The sequence below is a fragment of the Nerophis ophidion genome, linkage group LG05, assembly GCF_033978795.1.
Source record: "Nerophis ophidion isolate RoL-2023_Sa linkage group LG05, RoL_Noph_v1.0, whole genome shotgun sequence".
Classification (NCBI taxonomy): domain Eukaryota; kingdom Metazoa; phylum Chordata; class Actinopteri; order Syngnathiformes; family Syngnathidae; genus Nerophis; species Nerophis ophidion.
The window spans coordinates 7,162,000-7,184,590 of NC_084615.1; the positions used below are offsets into that span (position 1 = coordinate 7,162,000).

Here is a 22,591-nt window from a genome sequence, read left to right on the forward strand (position 1 = left end):
AAAAAGAAACACAGTATAAAAGGAATTATGACATAACAATGAAAGTGTTTGTGCATATTCAGTAAAATGCATCTAATAAATAAATAAAAGCAATATATATATATATATATATATATACATAGGAGCTCCTCTCATATATACATATATATATATATATATGTATATATATATATATATATATATATATATATATATACATATATATATATATATATACATACATATATATATATGTATATATATAAAATATACATATACGCACACATATATATATATACATACATATATATACATACACATGTATACACACATGATATATATATATATATATATATATATATATATATATCCATCCATCCATTTTCTACCGCGTATTCCCTTTTGGGGTAGCGGGGGGCGCTGGCGCCTATATCAGCTACAATCAGGCGGAAGGCGGGGTACACCCTGGACAAGTCGCCACCTCATCGCAGGGCCAACACAGATAGACAGACAACATTCACACTCACATTCACACACTAGGGACCATTTAGTGTTGCCAATCAACCTATCCCCAGGTGCATGTGTTTGGAGGTGGGAGGAAGCCGGAGTACCCGGAGGGAACCCACGGATTCACGGGGAGAACATGCAAACTCCACACAGAAAGATCCCGAGCCTGGATTTGAACCCAAGACTGCAGGAACTTCGTATTGTGAGGCAGACGCACTAACCCCTCTGCCACCGTGAAGCCATATATATATATATATATATATATATATATATATGTATATATATATAAAATATACATATACACATACATATATATATATATGTATGTATATATATATACATGTATATGTATGTATATATGTACATGTATATATATATATATGTGTATGTATATATATATGTATATATATATATATATATATATATATATATATATATATATATATATATATATATATATATACACACTTTAAAAATGCGTCTACACATTCTATAGAAGGCACAGATTCCAGTGTTTCTATATAAACAATTAGTACCTAACAGAACAACACCTAGGATTGGTTATCTGTATAATAATATAATTCTCGGACTCCTGCAGTCTACACACACACTTAAAGCAGAAGAGCTCTTTTGGGGTCCGAAAACATTGCATTGCAAATCCACAGAAAATGAATGGTGATGGTAAAGTAAATGCATTGCATTCATTATAAAATTTACAGCAATTTCCTGTGAAACATCTTTACAGCATTTTCCCCAACTTGTATTCTGCAGTGCTGTGATCGTACGGTTAAATAGAATAACTTTACAACTAAATCCTGTAACTTCACGATTCTAAATCTATAGTTAATTAAAATAACATGTTAACAGTATTGTAACTTCACAATTTTTTATATATCTAATTACTCTCGATACACCACCTTTTACTGTACAAGAGTGTACAACGCAGTGTATACGGAAACTTGAAATTATTGAATTTACTAATTTAGTTTGCTATTACAGAGGAATATGATTACAGTATTTTACGAAAAAACTGTTAATTACTGTGAACTATAAGGATACCATATTTTTAAGGCATTTGTTATAATAGTAAACACACTTTAATGTGGAAAAATACTGTTCAATGCTGTAAAATCATGGTATATTTTTACAGTGTATATATAATTGACAACATTGTTTTAATATATATATATATGTGTGTGTGTGTGTGTGTGTGTGTGTGTGTGTGTGTGTGTGTGTGTGTGTGTGTGTGCATGTGTGTGTGTGTGGAGGTGTTTACAATGCTGTACAAAATAAAATAAAATAAATAACTAACAAACAGATCTCAAAAACGTGTTGAGCCTACTTAAACCAATCAATATGTCTGCAACACCACTAAAAACAAACGACGTAGATTACCAAAGAAAAACTTTCTTGGTGGGGAAAAAAACTTGGACAACATTAACACAAGTCAATAATATGAGAAGTTGCCTAAGTAAAGACACTTTCATGAATGTAGGCATTTACAATGTTACCAACATTCTTTGACAAACAACATGGAAAGAGAAAATAATGTAGAATGGGGGGGGGGGGGTGGGGGGGGGGTGGGGGGGGGGGGGGTGGGGGGGGGGGGGGGGGGTCAATTCAATCGCCAGCCAGCCAGGCATTAAAAAAATAGACCTAAAAATAAGTAATCATAGATCTTCACCAAGACGTCTCTTTAGTCACTTGATTGACATTCGAGATGAAGTTGGCTGGAGTGAGTTTAGTGTTAAGAATAAAACGACTGACAGGAAGGCTAGAGACATTTTTTTATTTCAACAGACTCTCGTGCTGAACCTGCTGTCGAAACCCTAAAGACCGACCGCACAATTCCTGTCTTCAAAATAAAAGTGCTGCTCCATCCTGCTTGCGCTAACAAAATAAGAGTCTCAGAAAAGTAGTACACACAAGACAACAAGCTACGGAGTTTGCCTTCAAAGCATTTCTTGTCAAGTCTAGAAATACGAATATGAAAGCTGCACAAATAAGACGCCAAAAAGCAACCACTTCCATGTGTTATTGGACAGAAAGCAGGACTTTTTTTCTCCTCCATAATCTAAATTAAAAAATGTGGGATTTGTCAGCACTACTTTGAATCCTGTCTGATTCCAATCAATGTCAGTCATCAGAATCAGATAATAGATCAATATATATTCTTGTCTTCATGAAAGAAAATAATCTAGATGTTATGGTTTGTCTTTAGTTCGAACATAAACACTATTAAAACATGACACGTGTTGAACATGCTTGTATTTTAATAAACACATTTAACATGTTAACAAAAAACGTCTGTTTCATAAATAAATACATATAAGTTATACATAAGATTATATATATATATATATAAGTATGTGTGTGTATATATATATATATATGTATGTATATGTGTGTGTATATATATATATATATATATATATATATATATATATATATGTATGTATATGTGTGTGTGTATGTATATATATATATATATATATATATATATATATACCCATTTTCTACCGCTTATTCCCTTTGTGGTCGCAGGGGGCGCTGGTGCTGGTAATCGGGCGGAAGGCGGTGTACACCCTGGACAAGTCGAAAAAGTATTTGGTCAGCCAGCAATTGTGCAAGTTCTCCCACTTAAAATGATGACAGAGGTCTGTAATTTTCATCATAGGTACACTTCAACTGTGAGAGACAGAATGTGAATAAAAAATCCAGGAATTCACATTGTAGGATTTTTAAATAATTTATGAGTAAATTATGGTGGAAAATAAGTATTTGGTCAACCATTCAAAGCTCTCAACTGATGGAAGGAGGTTTTGGTTCAAAATCTCACGATACATGGCCCCATTCATTCTTTCCTTAACACGGATCAATCGTCCCTGTCCCCTTAGCAGAAAAACAGCCCCAAAGCATGATGTTTCCACCCCCATGCTTCACAGTAGGTATTGTGTTCTTGGAATGCAACTCAGTATTCTTCTTCCTCCAAACACGACGAGTTGAGTTTATACCAAAAAGTTCTATTTTGGTTTCATCTGACCACATGACATTCTCCCAATCCTCTGCTGTATCATCCATGTATCCATCTTGGTATATGTATATATATATATATATATATATATATATATATATATATATATATAATATGTATATATATATATATATATATATATATATATATATATATATATATATGTATATATATATATATATATATATATATATATATATATATATATATATATATATATATATATATATATATATATATATATATGTATATATATATATATATATATATATATATATATTAGTGTGTGGGCGGGCCTGATTTACCTGATTTAGAGCATGCCATACCATATATCAAATGGTAAAAAAGAGCTACAATTCTCAACATTAAATATACACATTAATGAAGTAGCAAGAAAGACTTCAATATTGAATAAAGCAAGACATCACATCCATCCCTCCATCCCTTTTCTACCGCTTGTCCCTTGCACCCACGCAATCACGTGGAGAACATGCAAACTCCACACAAATAGACATCTTCTGAAATAATTATTTTAGTCTTTCTCTGCTGGTACACCCTATTCAAATTACTATGTTAAGATATGGGGAAACAACTACAAGAATGCACTTCATTCACCAACTGTACTACAAAAACTGTACTACAAAAAACTGTACTGCAAACAAGTCAGTGTGAGAAACAAAAAACTTCAATCAATCAATCAATCAATGTTTATTTATATAGCCCTAAATCACAAGTGTCAAAACGACATCCCTGGTTCCGATCCCACATAAGGGCAAGGAAAAACTCACAACCCAGTGGGGATGTCAATGTGAATGACTATGAGAAACCTTGGAGAGGACCAAGCACATTGTCTTCCCTGCATTATCCCACAGGCTTAATAATGTGTGAATATGGTAGGATTTTCTTGCAGAAAAAAAACCTGTTATTTAGTGTAGAATGATTTACTGCAAATATCCTTTTCAAACCTTTTAAATTACATTAGTTTTATGACAATTTAAAATGTTTAATTATGACCACAGATGCCCCCCAACCCCACCCTCGGGGGAAAACTTGTTTCATTAAATGTCATTATTTAAATTTACGGATGTAGTACATTTCCAAAAAGCTATATAAACCATACCAAATAATTTACACCATTTTTTCCAACGAGAGGTGAGATACAACGTGAGGGAAAATTTGTCAGCACACGCACCACAAACATTTTTTAGCACTTAAACTATGGAAAGAGCAGAGTGCAGAACAAACAAAATATGAATGGAATTTAAATGTATCATTTATCCAAGTCAATAAAGGAGGGTGAATACTTTTGCAAGACACTAACGGCCTTATTAGATGTGAAACAACAAGCACTAAGCAGAATGAGCACACTTGAAAAAGATGCACGTAGTATTAGTGAGCATTTTAAAAGTGACTTAGTATTAAAAAGGTACAATAGACACCGACCTCTATTTAAGAATACAACTTTAACATTTGACAACCAAATAATAAAACAAGGTGACTCGGTAAAAAATCTGGGTATTATCTTCGACCCAACTCTCTCCTTTGAGTCACACATTAAAAGCGTTACTAAAACGGCCTTCTTTCATCTCCGTAATATCGCTAAAATTCGCTCCATTTTGTCCACTAAAGACGCTGAGATCATTATCCATGCGTTTGTTACGTCTCGTCTCGATTACTGTAACGTATTATTTTCGGGTCTCCCCATGTCTAGCATTAAAAGATTACAGTTGGTACAAAATGCGGCTGCTAGACTTTTGACAAGAACAAGAAAGTTTGATCACATTACGCCTGTACTGTATATACCTTTATATACATATATACATACATATATACCTATACTGTATATACCTTTATATACATATATACATACATATATACCTATACTGGCTCACCTGCACTGGCTTCCTGTGCACTTAAGATGTGACTTTAAGGTTTTACTACTTACGTATAAAATACTACACGGTCTAGCTCCATCCTATCTTGCCGATTGTATTGTACCATATGTCCCGGCAAGAAATCTGCGTTCAAAAGACTCCGGCTTATTAGTGATTCCCAAAGCCCAAAAAAAGTCTGCGGGCTATAGAGCATTTTCCGTTCGGGCTCCAGTACTCTGGAATGCCCTCCCGGTAACAGTTCGAGATGCTACCTCAGTAGAAGCATTTAAGTCTCACCTTAAAACTCATCTGTATACTATAGCCTTTAAATAGACCTCCTTTTTAAACCAGTTGATCTGCCGCTTCGTTTCTTTCTCCTATGCCCCCCCCCTCCCTTGTGGAGGGGGTCCGGTCCGATGACCATGGATGAAGTACTGGCTGTCCAGAGTCGAGACCCAGGATGGACCGCTCGCCTGTATCGGTTGGGGACATCTCTACGCTGCTGATCCGCCTCCGCTTGAGATGGTCTCCTGTAGACGGGACTCTCGCTGCTGTCTTGGATCCGCTTGAACTGAACTCTCGCGGCTGTGTTGGAGCCACTATGGATTGAACTTTCACAGTATCATGTTAGACCCGCTCGACATCCATTGCTTTCGGTCCCCTAGAGGGGGGGTTGCCCACATCTGAGGTCCTCTCCAAGGTTTCTCATAGTCAGCATTGTCACTGGCGTCCCACTGGATGTGAATTCTCCCTGCCCACTGGGTGTGAGTTTTCCTTGCCCTTTTGTGGGTTCTTCCGAGGATGTTGTAGTCGTAATGATTTGTGCAGTCCTTTGAGACATTTGTGATTTGGGGCTATATAAATAAACATTGATTGATTGATTGATTGATATTAGTGCGTGTGCAAATGATAAATGCAAAAGTGTGTGTAATGCCTTTATTTAAACGAGGATGTGTGAACTACCGCCTGTCACTCGGTCATTTAGTGCGCATTCATGGCATCATGCTTCAAACCGTGGCACTTTGCTATGTTGTGAAACATGCAGCAGACAATAACCTGGGCCACCTTTTCCGGACAACATAGAAGCTCTCCTCCAGTGCCATATAGACAACGGAACACTTTTTAGCAGGCCAAAGTTAAGCTCTGGAAGACGCTTGCACTGAGGGCCTGATTTACCAAAGGTTTGCGTGTACTAAAAGACGTGCAAACTTTATGCCACATGCAAAGCTGATCTACTAAACTAAGTAGATTGCGTCTGTTATACAAGCAGAAAAAGAGCGTTTCTTCATTGAAATCAGAATAGATGCTGAGCATCAAAACGGCCACAATACTGGGAGGAGAAACTGCAAATATATTTAATTAACAGCCCGTTCAAGGTGATTCATCAACACTCGTCAACATTTTGGGAGCTTTTTATTAGTTAGCATGTGTGAAAATGACACAGACGCACACGGCTGTGAGAAATGAGGTGCTCGCGCTGCAAAGGCAGACGATGGACAGCAACGTGTGTGCTTCAACATGTTTGGACTGACAGAAATAAGAAAAATATTAAACATATCGTCTATTCAGCCAATGTCCTTTTATAATTGTACAGCTGGTACAGTAGTTGTCTTAAGGCAGGGGTAGGGAACCTAAGGCTCGCGAGCCAGATGTGGCTCTTTTGATGACTGCATTTGGCTCTCAGATAAATCTGAGCTGACATTGCTTAACACGATAAATAATGAATAATTCTACTTGTAATCACAGTGTTAAAAATAACGTTCAAAATATAAAATATTGTCATGCATTTTTATGTTCAAGAAGTTGGTAAGAACTCATTTATTTATTATTGGTTAGTGTGGGGCTTGCCCTCCAAGGGGTTCTTCGGACCACCAAGCACTGATATGAGAGCCAGTTTCAGGGTAACAATATTGTTTTATTTTTCAATAAGTCTCTCAGTTGCTTTCCAGCAATTGTCTTTTTCTCTTTCGTTCTCGCTCGCGCTGTTTTCTAGCCCCAAGCCCGTCTCTCCTCCTGGCTGCTGCTGATAACATAGCGACAGGTGATCATATAAAAAGGCCCAGGTGGGCGATCTACACACCTGTCGCTGAATTCAAGGCCTGGCAACACCCTGCTTCGCTGCAGGCCCGCAGGCCACGCCCACTCCACAGTTAGCTTCAGAACAACAATGTTATTACAAAGAATAAGAGACCTCTCTAGAAATGTTGGTCTTTCTTAAAAATGCAAACATTTTGTTGTGTTCAGTGTTAAAAAAATGATTATATGGCTCTTACGGAAATACATTTTAAAATATTTGGCTTCTTGGCTCTCTCAGCCAAAAAGGTTCCCGACCCCTGTACTAAGGGGTTCATTAAAATACATTCAAGTGACACATTTTGGTGTCTGTTAGCATTTCTTTAAAAATATTTGTTCATAAATTATTTATTTAAGACATTGGTTCTCAAATGGGGGTACGTGTACCCCTGGGGGTACTTGAAGGTATGCCAAGAGGTACGTGAGATTTTTTTTAAATATTCTAAAAATAGCAACAATTCAAAAAAATCCTTTATAAATATATTTATTGAATAATACTTCAACACAATATGAATGTAAGTTCATAAACTGTGAAAAGAAATGCAACAATGCAATATTCAGTGTTGACAGCTAGATTTTTTTGTGGACATGTTCCATAAATATTGATGTTAAAGATTTATTTTTTTGTGAAGAAATGTTTAGAATGAAGTCGATGAATCCAGATGGATCTCTATTACAATCCCCAAAGAGGGCACTTTAAGTTGATGATTACTTTTATTTATAATTGAATCACTTGTTTATTTTTCAACAAGTTTTTAGTTATTTGTATATCTTTTTTTCCAAGTAGTTCAAGAAAGACCACTACAAATGAGCAATATTTTGCACTGTTATACAATTTAATAAATCAGAAACTGGTGACATAGTGCTGTATTTTACTTCTTTACCTCTTTTTTCAACCAAAAATGCTCTGATTAGGGGGTACTTGAATTAAAAAAAAAATGTTCACAGGGGGTACATCACTGAAAAAAGGTTGAGAACCGCCGATTTAAGACATAAAAATATATTTGTTTAATATATCTTCTGCATCTAAAAACGTCTTTCATTTTGCATTTTCTTTTGTTTGAGTATTTCCCGGCACACAAATGTGCTTGGTGATGCAAGCTAAACTCCTAGCACACAGAATCAAGTGTCAGTGTGCATAAGTCTCTGTTGTCTAGATTGGGATTCAGAAAAGGTGTTACTGATTATAGGTCTATGCTGCTGGTTCAACACATTGCACACAGGTAGGTGCATGAAAACATGAACGTGCAGTAAATTATTAAGTGGCTCCGTGGTATAAAAGCTCCGTATGCATGCAAAAATCCTCATTTAAATAAGGTGGTCTGCACCATTTTTTAATTGCAAAACACACTTAACACATCCAAAAATAGTACACACTATGTTATTGTTGTTCAGCACAAAGTATTTGGATCTTAGTAAATCTGGTTCTGACTGCAGTGATGCGCTGGGATGATCCGGACGCAAATAAATGCATGTTGCTGTGGAAGACTTTTCATAGAAGATATGGAAATGCTCCTTTTGATACTGGCTGCAATTCAGTAGTGTCATCCAGCAGTTTAAAAATGTGATTGTTGGATGATATCAATCCAACAAAACAATACACAGCAATACCATACCAACGCAATCCAATTCCAAAACCAAACCTGAGCCAGCAACACTCAGAACTGCAATAAACAGAGCAATTGAGAGGAGACACAAACACCACACAGAACCAACCAAAAGTAATGAAACAAAAATGAATATATATATTATATATAATTTTAGCATAGCAATGATTAAAAATCCCTCATTGACATTATCATTAGACATTTATAAAAAATAATAAAAAAGAACAATGGTGTCACAGTGGCTTACACTTGCATGGCATCTCATAAGCTTGACAACACACTGTGTCCAATGTTTTCACAAAGACAAAATAAGTCATATTTTTGGTTCGTTTAATAGTTAAAAGAAATGTACATTATTGCAATCAGTTGATAAAACATTGTCCTTTACAATTATAAAAGCTTTTTACAAAAATGTACTACTCTGCTAGCATGTCAGCAGACTGCGGTAGATCCTGCTGAAATCTATGTATTGAATAAATACAGAATCCTTTTAAATCAGGAAAAAATGGTTTTGAATCGAGAATCGTGTTGAATTGAAAAAAAAACAAAACGATTTTGAATTGAATCGAATCGTGGGACACCCAAAGATTGACAGCTCTAATGCTATGTCCCTACAAGTTAGATTTCTGACAATAGAAATATGTTGACATGCGCATACAATATTCTCTATCGCCATCTGTCATTGGATCAGAAGCGTTTTTGTCACAACGGCCAAAGTCATATTTGCGTAACTGTGCTAATTTGCATGAATCTGTAAAATGTGCTGAATAAAGACATAAAAACACCTTCAGGTTTCACAAACCATTAAACAGGTGCGACTGTATATGCATTAAGGCTAACACAGTGGCTTAGTGGTTAGAGAGTCAACCCTGAGATGGGTAGGTTGTGAGTTCAAACCCCGGCCGAGTCATACCAAAGACTATAAAAATGGGAGCCATTACCTCCCTGCTTGGCACTCGGCATCAAGGGTGGGAATTGGGGGTTGAATCACCAAAAATGATTCCTGGGCGCGGCCACTGCTGCTGCTCACTGCTCCCCTCACCTCCCAGGGGGTGAACAAAGGGGATGGGTCAAATGCAGAGGACAAAATTCCCCACACTTAGTGTAGTGTGTGTGTGACAATCATTGGTACTTTAACTTTTTTAACTTCATCAATGGATTGCGCTTGCTATAGATCTATTTTAACTGATGCAATCTTTGGTGCACAACCTTAGTTGTTTAGATTTGTTTGTTGTTAAGTTTGAACAAGCTTTATTACAGAGAAACTTGGCATGTAAAGAAGATGTATTGCTATGTGAATTTTGTTTGTTCAAAATTAACTCCAAAGACATGCACCTGGGGATAGGTTGATTGTCAACACTAAATGGTCCCTAGTGTGTGAATGTGAGTGTGAATGTTGTCTGTCTATCTGTGTTGGCCCTGCGATGAGGTGGCGACTTGTCCAGGGTGTACCCCGCCTTCCGCCCGACTGTAGCTGAGATAGGCGCCAGCGCCCCCCGCGACCCCAAAAGGGAATAAGCGGTAGAAATGGATGGATGGATGGAAATGAACTAAACCGATACTCGGGCTTCACGGTGGAAGAGGGGTTAGTGCGTCTGCCTCACAATACGAAGGTCCTACAGTCCTGGGTTCAATTCCAGGCTGAGGATCTTTCTGTGTGGAGTTTGCATGTTCTCCCCGTGAATGCGTGGGTTCCCTCCGGGTACTCCGGCTTCCTCCCACTTCCAAAGACATGCACCTGGGGATAAGTTGATTGGCAACACTAAAAATGGTCCCTAGTGTGTGAATGTGAGTGTGAATGTTGTCTGTCTATCTGTGTTGGCCCTGCGATGAGGTGGCGACTTGTCCAGGGTGTACCCCACCTTCCGCCCGACTGTAGCTGAGATAGGCGCCAGCGCCCCCCGCGACCCCAAAAGGGAATAAGCGGTAGAAAATGGAGGGATGGATGGAAATGAACTAAACCGATACTCTTTGGGCTTGTACAACAGAAATAAGCGCAAATGTGGTTATAAATACTTCTGCCAAGTGTGCAAAGAGATGTTTCATTAGGTGAGACTGAGGCACTCTTTAAAATGGATATAATGTTTGATTGGTATATGATATATTTTTTGCCAAATGCCAACATAAAATATCAAGGCATACCTGGGTATTTGTGTAGAATAATTAACAAAGTCTAACCTCTAGAGGAGAGTCAGGTTCATCCAGGATGTTCCTTTCACTGTGTATCTTCTGCATGGTTCCTGTAGAACTGGGGTCCATCACCAGCACGTTGTGACTAGCAGCTCTGTCCAACTTCAAGTCACTTTTTCTGGAGTCGCTGGTCCTGCACACCTCGTAATTGTACACGTGTTGGAGAGTCCCTGTCCCCAAAGTGTCTGAGTAACGTGGTGGATAATATGGAATGACAGGGAGGTTGGAGTGGTACAGGACGCGAGACTGTCTCCACCTGTACACTTTGACTGATATGATGAGCAGCAAGCAGGTGATGAAGAGGAAGGAGACCACAGCCAAAGCCAAGACTAAGTAAAAAGTCAGCTTGTCATTGTACTCCTTGTCGTGCATGTTAAAGTCAGTGAACTCTGACAGCACTTCAGGGAAGCTGTCCGCCACCGCCACGTTAACAATGACTGTAGCTGAACGAGAGGGCTGCCCGTTGTCCTCCACTAGAACACTCAGTCTTTGTTTGACGCCATCTTTATCAGTGACTTGGCGGACAGTTCTTATTTCTCCATTGTGTAGGCCCACTTCAAACAGCGCCCTGTCTGTGGCTTTCTGCACTTTATAGGAGAGCCAGGCGTTCTGTCCAGAGTCCACATCCACAGCCACCACTTTAGTCACCAGATAGCCCACATCTGCTGAACGAGGCACCATTTCAGCCAGCACCGAGCCGCCCGTCTGGACCGGGTACAGGACCTGGGGGGCGTTGTCGTTCTGGTCCTGGATCAGGACGCGGACGCTCACGTTGCTGCTGAGAGGAGGAGAACCTCCATCCTGAGCTCTGACGCGGAAATTAAACTCCTTCAGGTGCTCGTAGTCAAAAGAGCGCACTGCATGGATGACTCCACTATCAGCACTAACAGACACATATGAGGAGACCGCCACTCCGTTAACAGAGGAGTCCTCCAGCATGTAAGAGAGGCGAGCGTTCTGGTTCCAGTCAGCGTCTCTGGCTTTCACGGTGAATATAGAAAGACCTGGAGTGTTGTTTTCTACAATGGAGGCCTCATAGGAGCTCCTCTCAAAGACAGGTGCGTTGTCGTTCACATCTGAGATGTGTAAGGTGAGAGTGACGCTGCTGGAGAGGGAGGGCACTCCCTCATCAGAGCACATCACTGTGATGTTATACTCACTTGACCTCTCTCGGTCTAATTCACCGTCCACTACAATACTGTAAAAACTACTTGAAGATACAACTTTAAATGGTATATTTTCATTAATCGCACAACTTACTCGGCCGTTTTCTTCAGAATCTGGATCGTTCACACTCATCACCGCTATGACGGTGCTGGCAGGCATATTCTCTTCCACTGAGGTGGATGATGAAATCATTTTAATGACAGGAGCGTTGTCATTTATATCGCCTACGTCAATAATCACCTTGCTGGAGTCAGACAGACCTCCTTGATCAACCGCCTCAATATCAATCTCATATTTTTGGGCTTTCTCGTAATCAATATGTCCTTTCAAAATGAAACCCCCATCTTCAGTAATATGAAATAATTTGGAAATGCTGCTCATGCTGTTTTCAATCACATAACTGACTTCACCATTTGAGCCTTTGTCTGCATCAGAAGCACTCACTTTAGTAATTAATGTACCAGAAGGGGAATTTTCCTTTATGCTCGCTTTATAAACATTTTGTGTGAAAACAGGAGCATTATCATTAGCATCCAGCACTTTAATTTGAATTTGCATTGTTCCTGACCTCTGCGGCTCTCCTCCATCTTGCGCGGTTAACAAAAGCGTCACAAACTCGTCTCTTTCTCTGTCTAAAGGCTTCTGTAAAATCATTTCCACTTTCTTACCACTGTCAGACTGCCTGTGTAATTTAAGCACAAAATGATCATTAGGTTGCAGCGTGTAGCTCTGAAGACCATTCAAACCAATATCAGGGTCTACCGCCTTCTCCAGCATGAATTTGGAGCCCACGACAGCAGACTCGCTGATCTCCAACACCCTCCCTTCCTTCTCAAACATGGGCTCGTTGTCGTTAATATCCGTGATCTCCACAGTCACAGGGAATATTTCAATGGGTTGTTCTAACGCGATCTGAAAATGCAGCACACAAGGCGTGGTCCGACCACAAACAGCTTCTCGATCCATCCTCTCTTTGATAACCAGCACGCCTTTACTCTTGTCCAGCTGGACGTAATCGGCGCTGCCTCCCGTGTGAATGCGAGCTCTCCCTCCTTGTAAGCGTTTAACATCCAGACCCAAATCCTGAGCTATGTTGCCGATGAAGGATCCTTTGGTCATCTCCTCCGGGATGCTGTAGCTGACATGTCCGAGCACCGGAGCGAGGCAGAGCAGGAAAAAAAACGGCAGCACTTGCGGGCTCATTGTTCAACAATGCGCCTGCGTCGAAGCCCCAAATGTGGTCACTGCGCCCGGTTTGCGCCGCAATTACGCAACAAAGCCAAGCTCGGATGAAATCCAAATGACTATGAAAATATTCCAGGGTAATAATCCGATGGTATTTTTTCTTTTCATCTATCATGGAGCCTGCATTACGTGTCGTTGTCCTTTCCGTACTGCGAGCTCACGGAGGGTGCGTTGGAGTAAGTCTAAACCCTAAACATTCAAGACGCGGAGAACAGCGACCTCCACAGGTTACATCGTGTAACTGCATGGAGAAGGGCTTAAAAAAATATATAAGCCTTTTTATTTTATGAGCTACTATGAAAAAAGCTGTTGACTAAAATGTAAATATGTAATATGCCTTGATAACGTGCTATTTTGACTCATAACTGGCACTTATTTCAGTCAATTAATATTTAAAAGTGATGTTTTATCAGGGCAAACAAAAGACATTGAATGGATGTGTGAATTTATAAAAAAACAACAAAAAAACAACAACAACGTAGGTATTGTGAGGGGGGAAAAAAGAAAGAAAGTCTAGTGTCGCTGTCCAGAGTACTGAAATATCAGGAGGCATAGTATGTTTGTTGTCATCCATCCATCCATCCATTTTCCACCGTTTATTCCTTTTGGGGTCGCTGGTGCCTATCTCAGCTACAATCAAGCGTAAGGCGGGGTACGACCTGGACAAGTCGCCACCTCATTGCAGGGCCAACACAGATAGACGGACAACATTCACACACTAGGGACCATTTAGTGTTGCCAATCAACCTATAGTTTGTTGTCAAGAAAAACATAAAAAAATAAACCCATTTTAAAACATGCTAACCTCTAGAGGAGAGTCAGGTTCATCCATGATGTTCCTTTCACTGTGTATCTTCTGCATGGTTCCTGTAGAACTGGGGTCCATCACCAGCACGTTGTGACTAGCAGCTCTGTCCAACTTCAAGTCACTTTTTCTGGAGTCGCTGGTCCTGCACACCTCGTAATTGTACACGTGTTGGAGAGTCCCTGTCCCCAAAGTGTCTGAGTAACGTGGTGGATAATATGGAATGACAGGGAGGTTGGAGTGGTACAGGACGCGAGACTGTCTCCACCTGTACACTTTGACTGATATGATGAGCAGCAAGCAGGTGATGAAGAGGAAGGAGACCACAGCCAAAGCCAAGACTAAGTAAAAAGTCAGCTTGTCATTGTACTCCTTGTCGTGCATGCTAAAGTCAGTGAACTCTGACAGCACTTCAGGGAAGCTGTCCGCCACCGCCACGTTAACAATGACTGTAGCTGAACGAGAGGGCTGCCCGTTGTCCTCCACTAGAACACTCAGTCTTTGTTTGACGCCATCTTTATCAGTGACTTGGCGGACAGTTCTTATTTCTCCATTGTGTAGGCCCACTTCAAACAGCGCCCTGTCTGTGGCTTTCTGCACTTTATAGGAGAGCCAGGCGTTCTGTCCAGAGTCCACATCCACAGCCACCACTTTAGTCACCAGATAGCCCACATCTGCTGAACGAGGCACCATTTCAGCCAGCACCGAGCCGCCCGTCTGGACCGGGTACAGGACCTGGGGGGCGTTGTCGTTCTGGTCCTGGATCAGGACGCGGACGCTCACGTTGCTGCTGAGAGGAGGAGAACCTCCATCCTGAGCTCTGACGCGGAAATTAAACTCTTTCAGGTGCTCGTAGTCAAAAGAGCGCACTGCATGGATGACTCCACTATCAGCACTAACAGACACATATGAGGAGACCGCCACTCCGTTAACAGAGGAGTCCTCCAGCATGTAAGAGAGGCGAGCGTTCTGGTTCCAGTCAGCGTCTCTGGCTTTCACGGTGAATATAGAAAGACCTGGAGTGTTGTTTTCTACAATGGAGGCCTCATAGGAGCTCCTCTCAAAGACAGGTGCGTTGTCGTTCACATCTGAGATGTGTAAGGTGAGAGTGACGCTGCTGGAGAGGGAGGGCACTCCCTCATCAGAGCACATCACTGTGATGTTATACTCACTTGACCTCTCTCGGTCTAATTCACCGTCCGTCACTAAACTGTAGAAATTGTCGGATGTGGACTTTAATGCAAAATGTAAATGATCACTAATGGAACAATACACTTTGCCATTCTCTTCAGAATCTGCATCGTTAACGTTTATTATGGTGACCACCGTGTTCATTTCAGCATCCTCCGAAATCACATTTGATTTGGACATGATATGAATTACAGGTTTGTTGTCATTTGTGTCCAAAACATCTACTTTTACTTTGCAAGAGCCACTTAGTCCTCCACCATCACTTGCTCGAATATCAATTTCAACACTCGCTGCCTTTTCATAATCCACTTTTCCGACCAGAGTGACATCGCCAGTGTTCCTGTTCACTTCAAACAAACCCCGGGCGTGATCGAGCGAACTTGAAATGGAATAAATTATTTCCCCATTTGAGCCGTGGTCAGCGTCTGTGGCTTTTACTGACACAACTACTGTTCCCTTTGCTGCGTTTTCTTTAACAGAAGCTTTATAAACACGCTGTGTGAAGACAGGAGCGTTGTCGTTAGCGTCTAACACCGCGATGTGGATCTGCATTGTTCCGGACAACTGTGGCTCTCCTCCATCTACTGCCGTGAGGATGAGAGACAAATGCTCATTTTTCTCTCTGTCCAGCGGCGTGTGCAACAACATCTCCACGCTTTTACCGGCGTCAAGCTGGCTGTCTTTGAGGGAGAATGCGCTAGTCGGCGTCAAAAAGTAGCGTTTTAAGCCGTTTTCTCCCACGTCAAAATCAATCGCTTTGTCCAAAATAAATGTTGCACCACTAGCAGTAAACTCGCTAATGTTGAAATAGAGCTGGCTTGTTTCAAACAAAGGATGGTTATCATTTATATCGTTTATTTCAATATTAACGCTGTAGAATTCCATGGGGTTCTCTAAAATAATCTGACAATGCAAAGCGCACGGTGCCGTTTGCGCACAAAGAGCCTCCCTGTCTACCTTCTCCTTTATAATCAGGGTTCCTTGTTCTCGGTTTAAAGCAATGTATTCTGCACCATCTCGCATAAAAACACGAGCCTTGCCTGTTTTCAGCCTTTTTGCATCCAAGCCTAAATCCTGAGCAATGTTACCAACGAAGGAGCCGGGCGCCATTTCCTCAGGGATGGAATAGCTGACCTGGCTGTGCACAAAGCTGGGCGAGAGGAGCCACATAAACAACAGTACTTGCCGTCTCATTGTGTCTGCTATGTTGAGTACCGGTCCTGGTGGTGTCCTTTTTTGAAAGAAAAATATGAATCCACGCGTGAGAATAAATCCAGTGATAATATAAATAGTCCCCCAATATCACCACACGGACGGCGCAACGTCTACTGTGACTGCTTGCTCTCTCTTTTTGTTTAAATGCACGGAGATGATGGGCGGCACAGCAAGGGCGGCTGCAGAACTGACACCAAAAAAAAGCCAATAGCGTCCCTTAGAGTCCAAACGTAAAACTGCACTTGTCTATAAATGTAGTCCAAACCCAACTATAAGCCATAAAGAAAAGGAAGTATTTACCCAATATATATTGTTATTATTGCTCAAAAAATTATCAGAGAAAACATAATGGAACGAAAATATTCCAGTTTCACCATAAACTGTCTCTGTCCTTGGTGCTGATGCCTTTTAGAACTCAAAAAATTATCAGAGAAAACACAATGGAACGAAAATATTCCAGTTTCACCATAAACTGTCTCTGTCCTTGGTGCTGATGCCTTTTAGAACTCAAAAAATTATCAGAGAAAACACAATGGAACGAAATCATTCCAGTTTCACCATAAACTGTCCCTGTCCTTGGTTCTGATGCCTTTTAGAACTCCAAAAATTATCAGACAAGACACGATGGAACGAAAATATTCCAGTTTCACCATAAACTGTCTCTGTCCTTGGTGCTGATGCCTTTTAGAACTCAAAAAAATTATCAGAGAAAACACAATGGAACGAAAATATTCCAGTTTCACCATAAACTGTCCCTGTCCTTGGTGCTGATGCCTTTTAGAACTCAAAAAATTATCAGAGAAAACACAATGGAACGAAATCATTCCAGTTTCACCATAAACTGTCCCTGTCCTTGGTTCTGATGCCTTTTAGAACTCAAAAAAATTATCAGAGAAAACATAATGGAACGAAAATATTCCAGTTTCACCACAAACTGTCCCTGTCCTTGGTTCTGATGCCTTTTAGAACTCCAAAAATTATCAGAGAAAACACAATGGAACGAAAATATTCCAGTTTCACCATAAACTGTCCCTGTCCTTGGTTCTGATGCCTTTTAGAACTCCAAAAATTATCAGACAAGACACAATGGAACGAAAATATTCCAGTTTCACCATAAACTGTCTCTGTCCTTGGTGCTGATGCCTTTTAGAACTCAAAAAAATTATCAGAGAAAACACAATGGAACGAAAATATTCCAGTTTCACCATAAACTGTCCCTGTCCTTGGTTCTGATGCCTTTTAGAACTCAGAAAATTATCAGAGAAAACACAATGGAACGAAAATATTCCAGTTTCACCATAAACTGTCTCTGTCCTTGGTGCTGATTGATGCCTTTTAGAACTCAAAAAATTATCAGAGAAAACACAATGGAACGAAAATATTCCAGTTTCACCATAAACTGTCTCTGTCCTTGGTGCTGATGCCTTTTAGAACTCAAAAAATTATCAGAGAAAACACAATGGAACGAAAATATTCCAGTTTCACCATAAATTGTTTCTGTCCTTGGTGCTGATGCCTTTTAGAACTCAAAAAATTATCAGAGAAAACAATGGAACGAAAATATTCCAGTTTCACCATAAACTGTCTCTGTCCTTGGTGCTGATGCCTTTTAGAACTCAAAAAAATTATCAGAGAAAACACAATGGAACGAAAATATTCCAGTTTCACCATAAACTGTCTCTGTCCTTGGTGCTGATGCCTTTTAGATATTATTCTCTAATGCAGTGTTTTTCATCCTTTTTTGAGACAAGGCACACTTTTTTCCTTTTAAAAATCCGGCACCAGCAGAAAACGTTAAAAAAATGAAACTCCACCAGGTCCTCCTCGTGCCTTATTTTGAGTTTTTTGGTGTTTTCCTGTGTGTAGTGCTTTAGTTCTTGTTTTGTGCTGTTATTTCGGTGTTTTCCTGTAGCAGTTTTATGTCTTCCTTTGAGCGCTATTCCCCGCACCTGCTTTGCATTAGCAAGCAAGGCTATTGAAGTTTTTGCTATTCTTCTTTGTGGGCACATTGTTGACTGCCATGTCATGCACGGATGTACTTTGTGGACGCCATCCGTCTCTGCTCCACACGCTGCAAGTTTTTGCTGTCGTCCAGTATTCTGTTTCTGTTTACTTTGTAACCAGTTCAGTTTTACTGTCATTTTACATTGCATTCCCTATGCTTTATTGCCTTTTCCTTTCGTTCATTTTTGGCTTAGGCATTACATACCTTTTTTTTTTACCTGCACGCTGTGGTCTGTATATTGGGATCACAGTTCTACAGTCAAGTTCTACACAGCACGGACACCAAGGAACGGCACAGTATTCGCAGATTATAATTATTCATTTGCAAAAAAAAAATGTTTTGGGACCAATTAGGTGAGGTTGCATCATTCGCCACGGCACACCAGACAATATCTAACGGCACACTAGTGTGCCGCGGCACAGTGGTTGAAAAACATTGCTCAAATGAGAACATGTGTGGAGTTGGATCGCATTACAAAATGTTGAGTTTGTGACAATACTTTAATCTCGACACGGCCCAAAATGATATATGTTCAGCTTTAAGTAAGACAGGGGACTCATATTCTATTCATTGCCGACCAAAAAACTAAAGTTTGAGCTTTAGCAACATGGCACAAATTAGAATACATGCAAAAGAGAATCATGCGGTCCAAGTTTAAAGCCCCCACTTGACATCTATTCCATAAATATCATCTCTTAAGACTGACAGAGTTCAATATTTATCAAAATGCTTGTTTAACCTATCAAGTCGTTTACAGGCTGAATCTTAGGCTTTGTAGCTTGGTTCCTATCTACCATCCCCAGCATGCCCACAACACTCGTAACTTACATCTGATATCAGGTAAACATCGTTTACAGGCTTGTACCGCTCGAAGTGTTGTACGAAGGAGACCAAATATTTGGAACCAGCTTAATGAGAGGCTCAAGATGCTGTATTCATTCTCCAACTTCAAAAAGAAACTGAAAACTTACCTATTTTTAAAGGGGAACATTATCAGCAGACCGATGTAAGCGTCAATATATACCTTGATGGTGCAGAAAAAAGACCATCTATTTTTTTAACCGATTTCCGAACTCTAAATGGGTGAATTTTGGCGAATTAAACGCCTTTCTGTTTATCGCTCTGGAGGCGATGGCGTCAGAATGTGACGTCGCCGAGGTAACACAGCCGCCATTTTCATTTTCAACACATTACAAATACCGGGTCTCAGCTCTGTTATTTTCCGTTTTTTTGACTATTTTTTGGAACCTTGGAGACATCATGCCTCGACGGTGTGTTGTCGGAGGATGTAACAACACTAACAGGGAGGGATTCAAGTTGCACCACTGGCCCGGAGATGCCAAAGTGTCTGCCGCCAGACCCCCATTGAATGTGCCAGAGTGTCTCCACATTTGACCGGCGATGCTAAGGCAGACATGGCACAGAGATGTATGGATAACCTGCAGATGCATTTGCAACGATAAAGTCAACGAAATCACAAAGGTGAGTTTGTTGATGTTGTTGACTTATGTGTTAATCTGACATATTTGGTTGCGGCGTGACTGCCAGCTAATCGATGCTAACATGCTACGCTAATCGATGCTAACATGCTATTTACCGGCGGTGCTAAAGCAGACATGGCACAGAGATGTATGGATAACCTGCAGATGCATTTGCAACGATAGTCAACGAAATCACAAAGGTCAGTTTTGTTGATGTTGTTGACTTATGTGCTAATCTGACATATTTGGTTGCGGCGTGACTGCCAGCTAATCGATGCTAACATGCTACGCTAATCGATGCTAACATGCTATTTACCGGCGGTGCTAAAGCAGACATGGCACAGAGATGTATGGATAACCTGCAGATGCATTTGTAACAATAGTCAACGAAATCACAAAGGTGAGTGTTGTTGATGTTCACTGCCAGCTAATCGATGCTAACATGCTATTTACCGGCGGTGCTAAAGCAGATATGGTACAGAGATGTATGGATAACCTGCAGATGCATTTGGAACTATATTCCGTTTCCTTCCACCCACATTTAATGCGAAAAAAACACTTACCAATCGACGGATTTAAGTTGCTCCAGTGTCACGAGATGCGAAAGTCCTGATCGTTTGGTCCGTACATTTTACCGGCGATGCTAACGCAGCTATTCGGCCATGCTATGGCTATGAATAGCGTCAATAGCTATTCGCTCAATAGCTTCAGTTTCTTCTTCAATATTTTCATACTCCAACCATCTGTTTAAATACGTGCGTAATATGTTGAATCGCTTAAGTCGCTGAAATCCGAGTTTGAATCCGAGCTAATGTCGCTATATCTTGCTGTGGTATTCCCATTGTTTTTTTTACATTGGCAGCACTGTATGACGTCACAGGGAAATGGCCAGTGTCTTCGCAGAGAGCAAAAATAACGCCCTTTAAAGCTTTATTTAGGGATATTCCGAGACCGGTAAAATTTTGAAAAAAATTAAAAAAATACAACAAGCCACTGGGAATTGATTTTTATTGTTTTTAACCCTTTTGAAATTGTGATATTGTTCCCCTTTAATGCCTCATGTGGGGTAGACTACTGTTGGGTTTTGCATGGTTGAATGAATGTATGTATGTATGTGTATGCTTGCTTTGGTACTATTATCTAGTGTTTATCATATAGCGTTGTTGTTTTTATTGTTGTTGTGCTTGCTACCATGTTTCATGTTTCATCATTCCATGTATATACTGTCCTCTGGACCCCCTGTCAAAAGCTTCTTCTAGCTTATTTGGGGGACCCTTTCACGTACCAACATCTTTAAATGATGATATTCACTACTATTGTAATTGTTACAAAAATAAAACTTGAAACTGAAACTTAGGAGTCAAAGTATTCAACACACATGTCAGTATGATATGAACCACACTGCAAACCAAAAACTAGATTTACACTGTCATAATGTTTTAAAAGTTGTATCAGTATAAATGAGCATTTTTGTCTTCGTGAAGACATATTTTTTTCATGCAGTGTTTGTACTGTTTCCTAATGAGCTAAGCAAATGTATTTTAGGGCCGAATAGTGTATGCCAGGGGTGCCCATTACGTCGATCGCGAGCTACCAGTCGACCGCGGGGGGTGTGTCAGTCGATCTCCAGCCAGGCTTTTAAAAAAAATAGACCTAAAAATTAGTGATCATCAATCTTCACCAAGACGTCACTTAAATGACATTCACGGTACCGGAGGGTCTTGTGAGATGACGCTGGCTGCTGCAAGATCATTATTATGAAAATATGACCGAGAGGAAGGCGAGAAACACTTTTTATTTCAACAGACTCTCGCGCCGTACCTTCCGTCAAAACTCTAAAGGCCGACTGCACATTTCCTATCTTCACAATAAAAGAACTGCTTCATGCTGCCTGCGCTAACTAAATACAGAGTCTCGGAAAACTGCCGTGCACAAGCGATCCCTCAGAAAGCTGGCGTGCACATCACTTGTGCACGCCAGCTTTCCGAGACTCTTATTTAGTTAGCGCAGGCAGCATGAAGCAGGGCTTTTAGTGTGAAGATAGGAAATGTGCAGTCGGCCTTTAGAGTTTTGACGGAAGGGACGGCGCAAAAGTCTGTTGAAATAAAAAGTGTTTCTCGCCTTCCTCTCTGTCATTTTTTCATAATAATGAACTGGCAGCAGCCAGCGTCATCTCACAAGACCCTCGGGTGCCGTGAATGTCAATCAAGCAAGCTAC

The 22,591-nt window shown here is 40.3% G+C and overlaps 1 protein-coding gene across 14 annotated transcripts in view; it reads right to left on the reverse strand.

Moving 5' to 3' along the window:
* Positions 1–22,591, reverse strand: part of LOC133552572 (protocadherin gamma-A11-like) — a 255,083-nt gene that overhangs the window by 123,897 nt on the left and 108,595 nt on the right. The window contains exon 1 of one of the 14 annotated variants that reach the window (XM_061899828.1): positions 14,482–17,054. The exons of 10 other annotated variants lie outside the window; for them this stretch is intronic. In XM_061899828.1, the coding sequence (XP_061755812.1) occupies positions 14,482–16,866 (2,385 nt within the window). In that variant the 5' untranslated portion in view covers positions 16,867–17,054. Of the gene's footprint in view, positions 1–11,252; positions 14,134–14,481; positions 17,055–22,591 lie in introns of those variants that run through there. 3 more of the 14 variants (XM_061899836.1, XM_061899831.1, XM_061899837.1) reach the window with 3 other exon arrangements.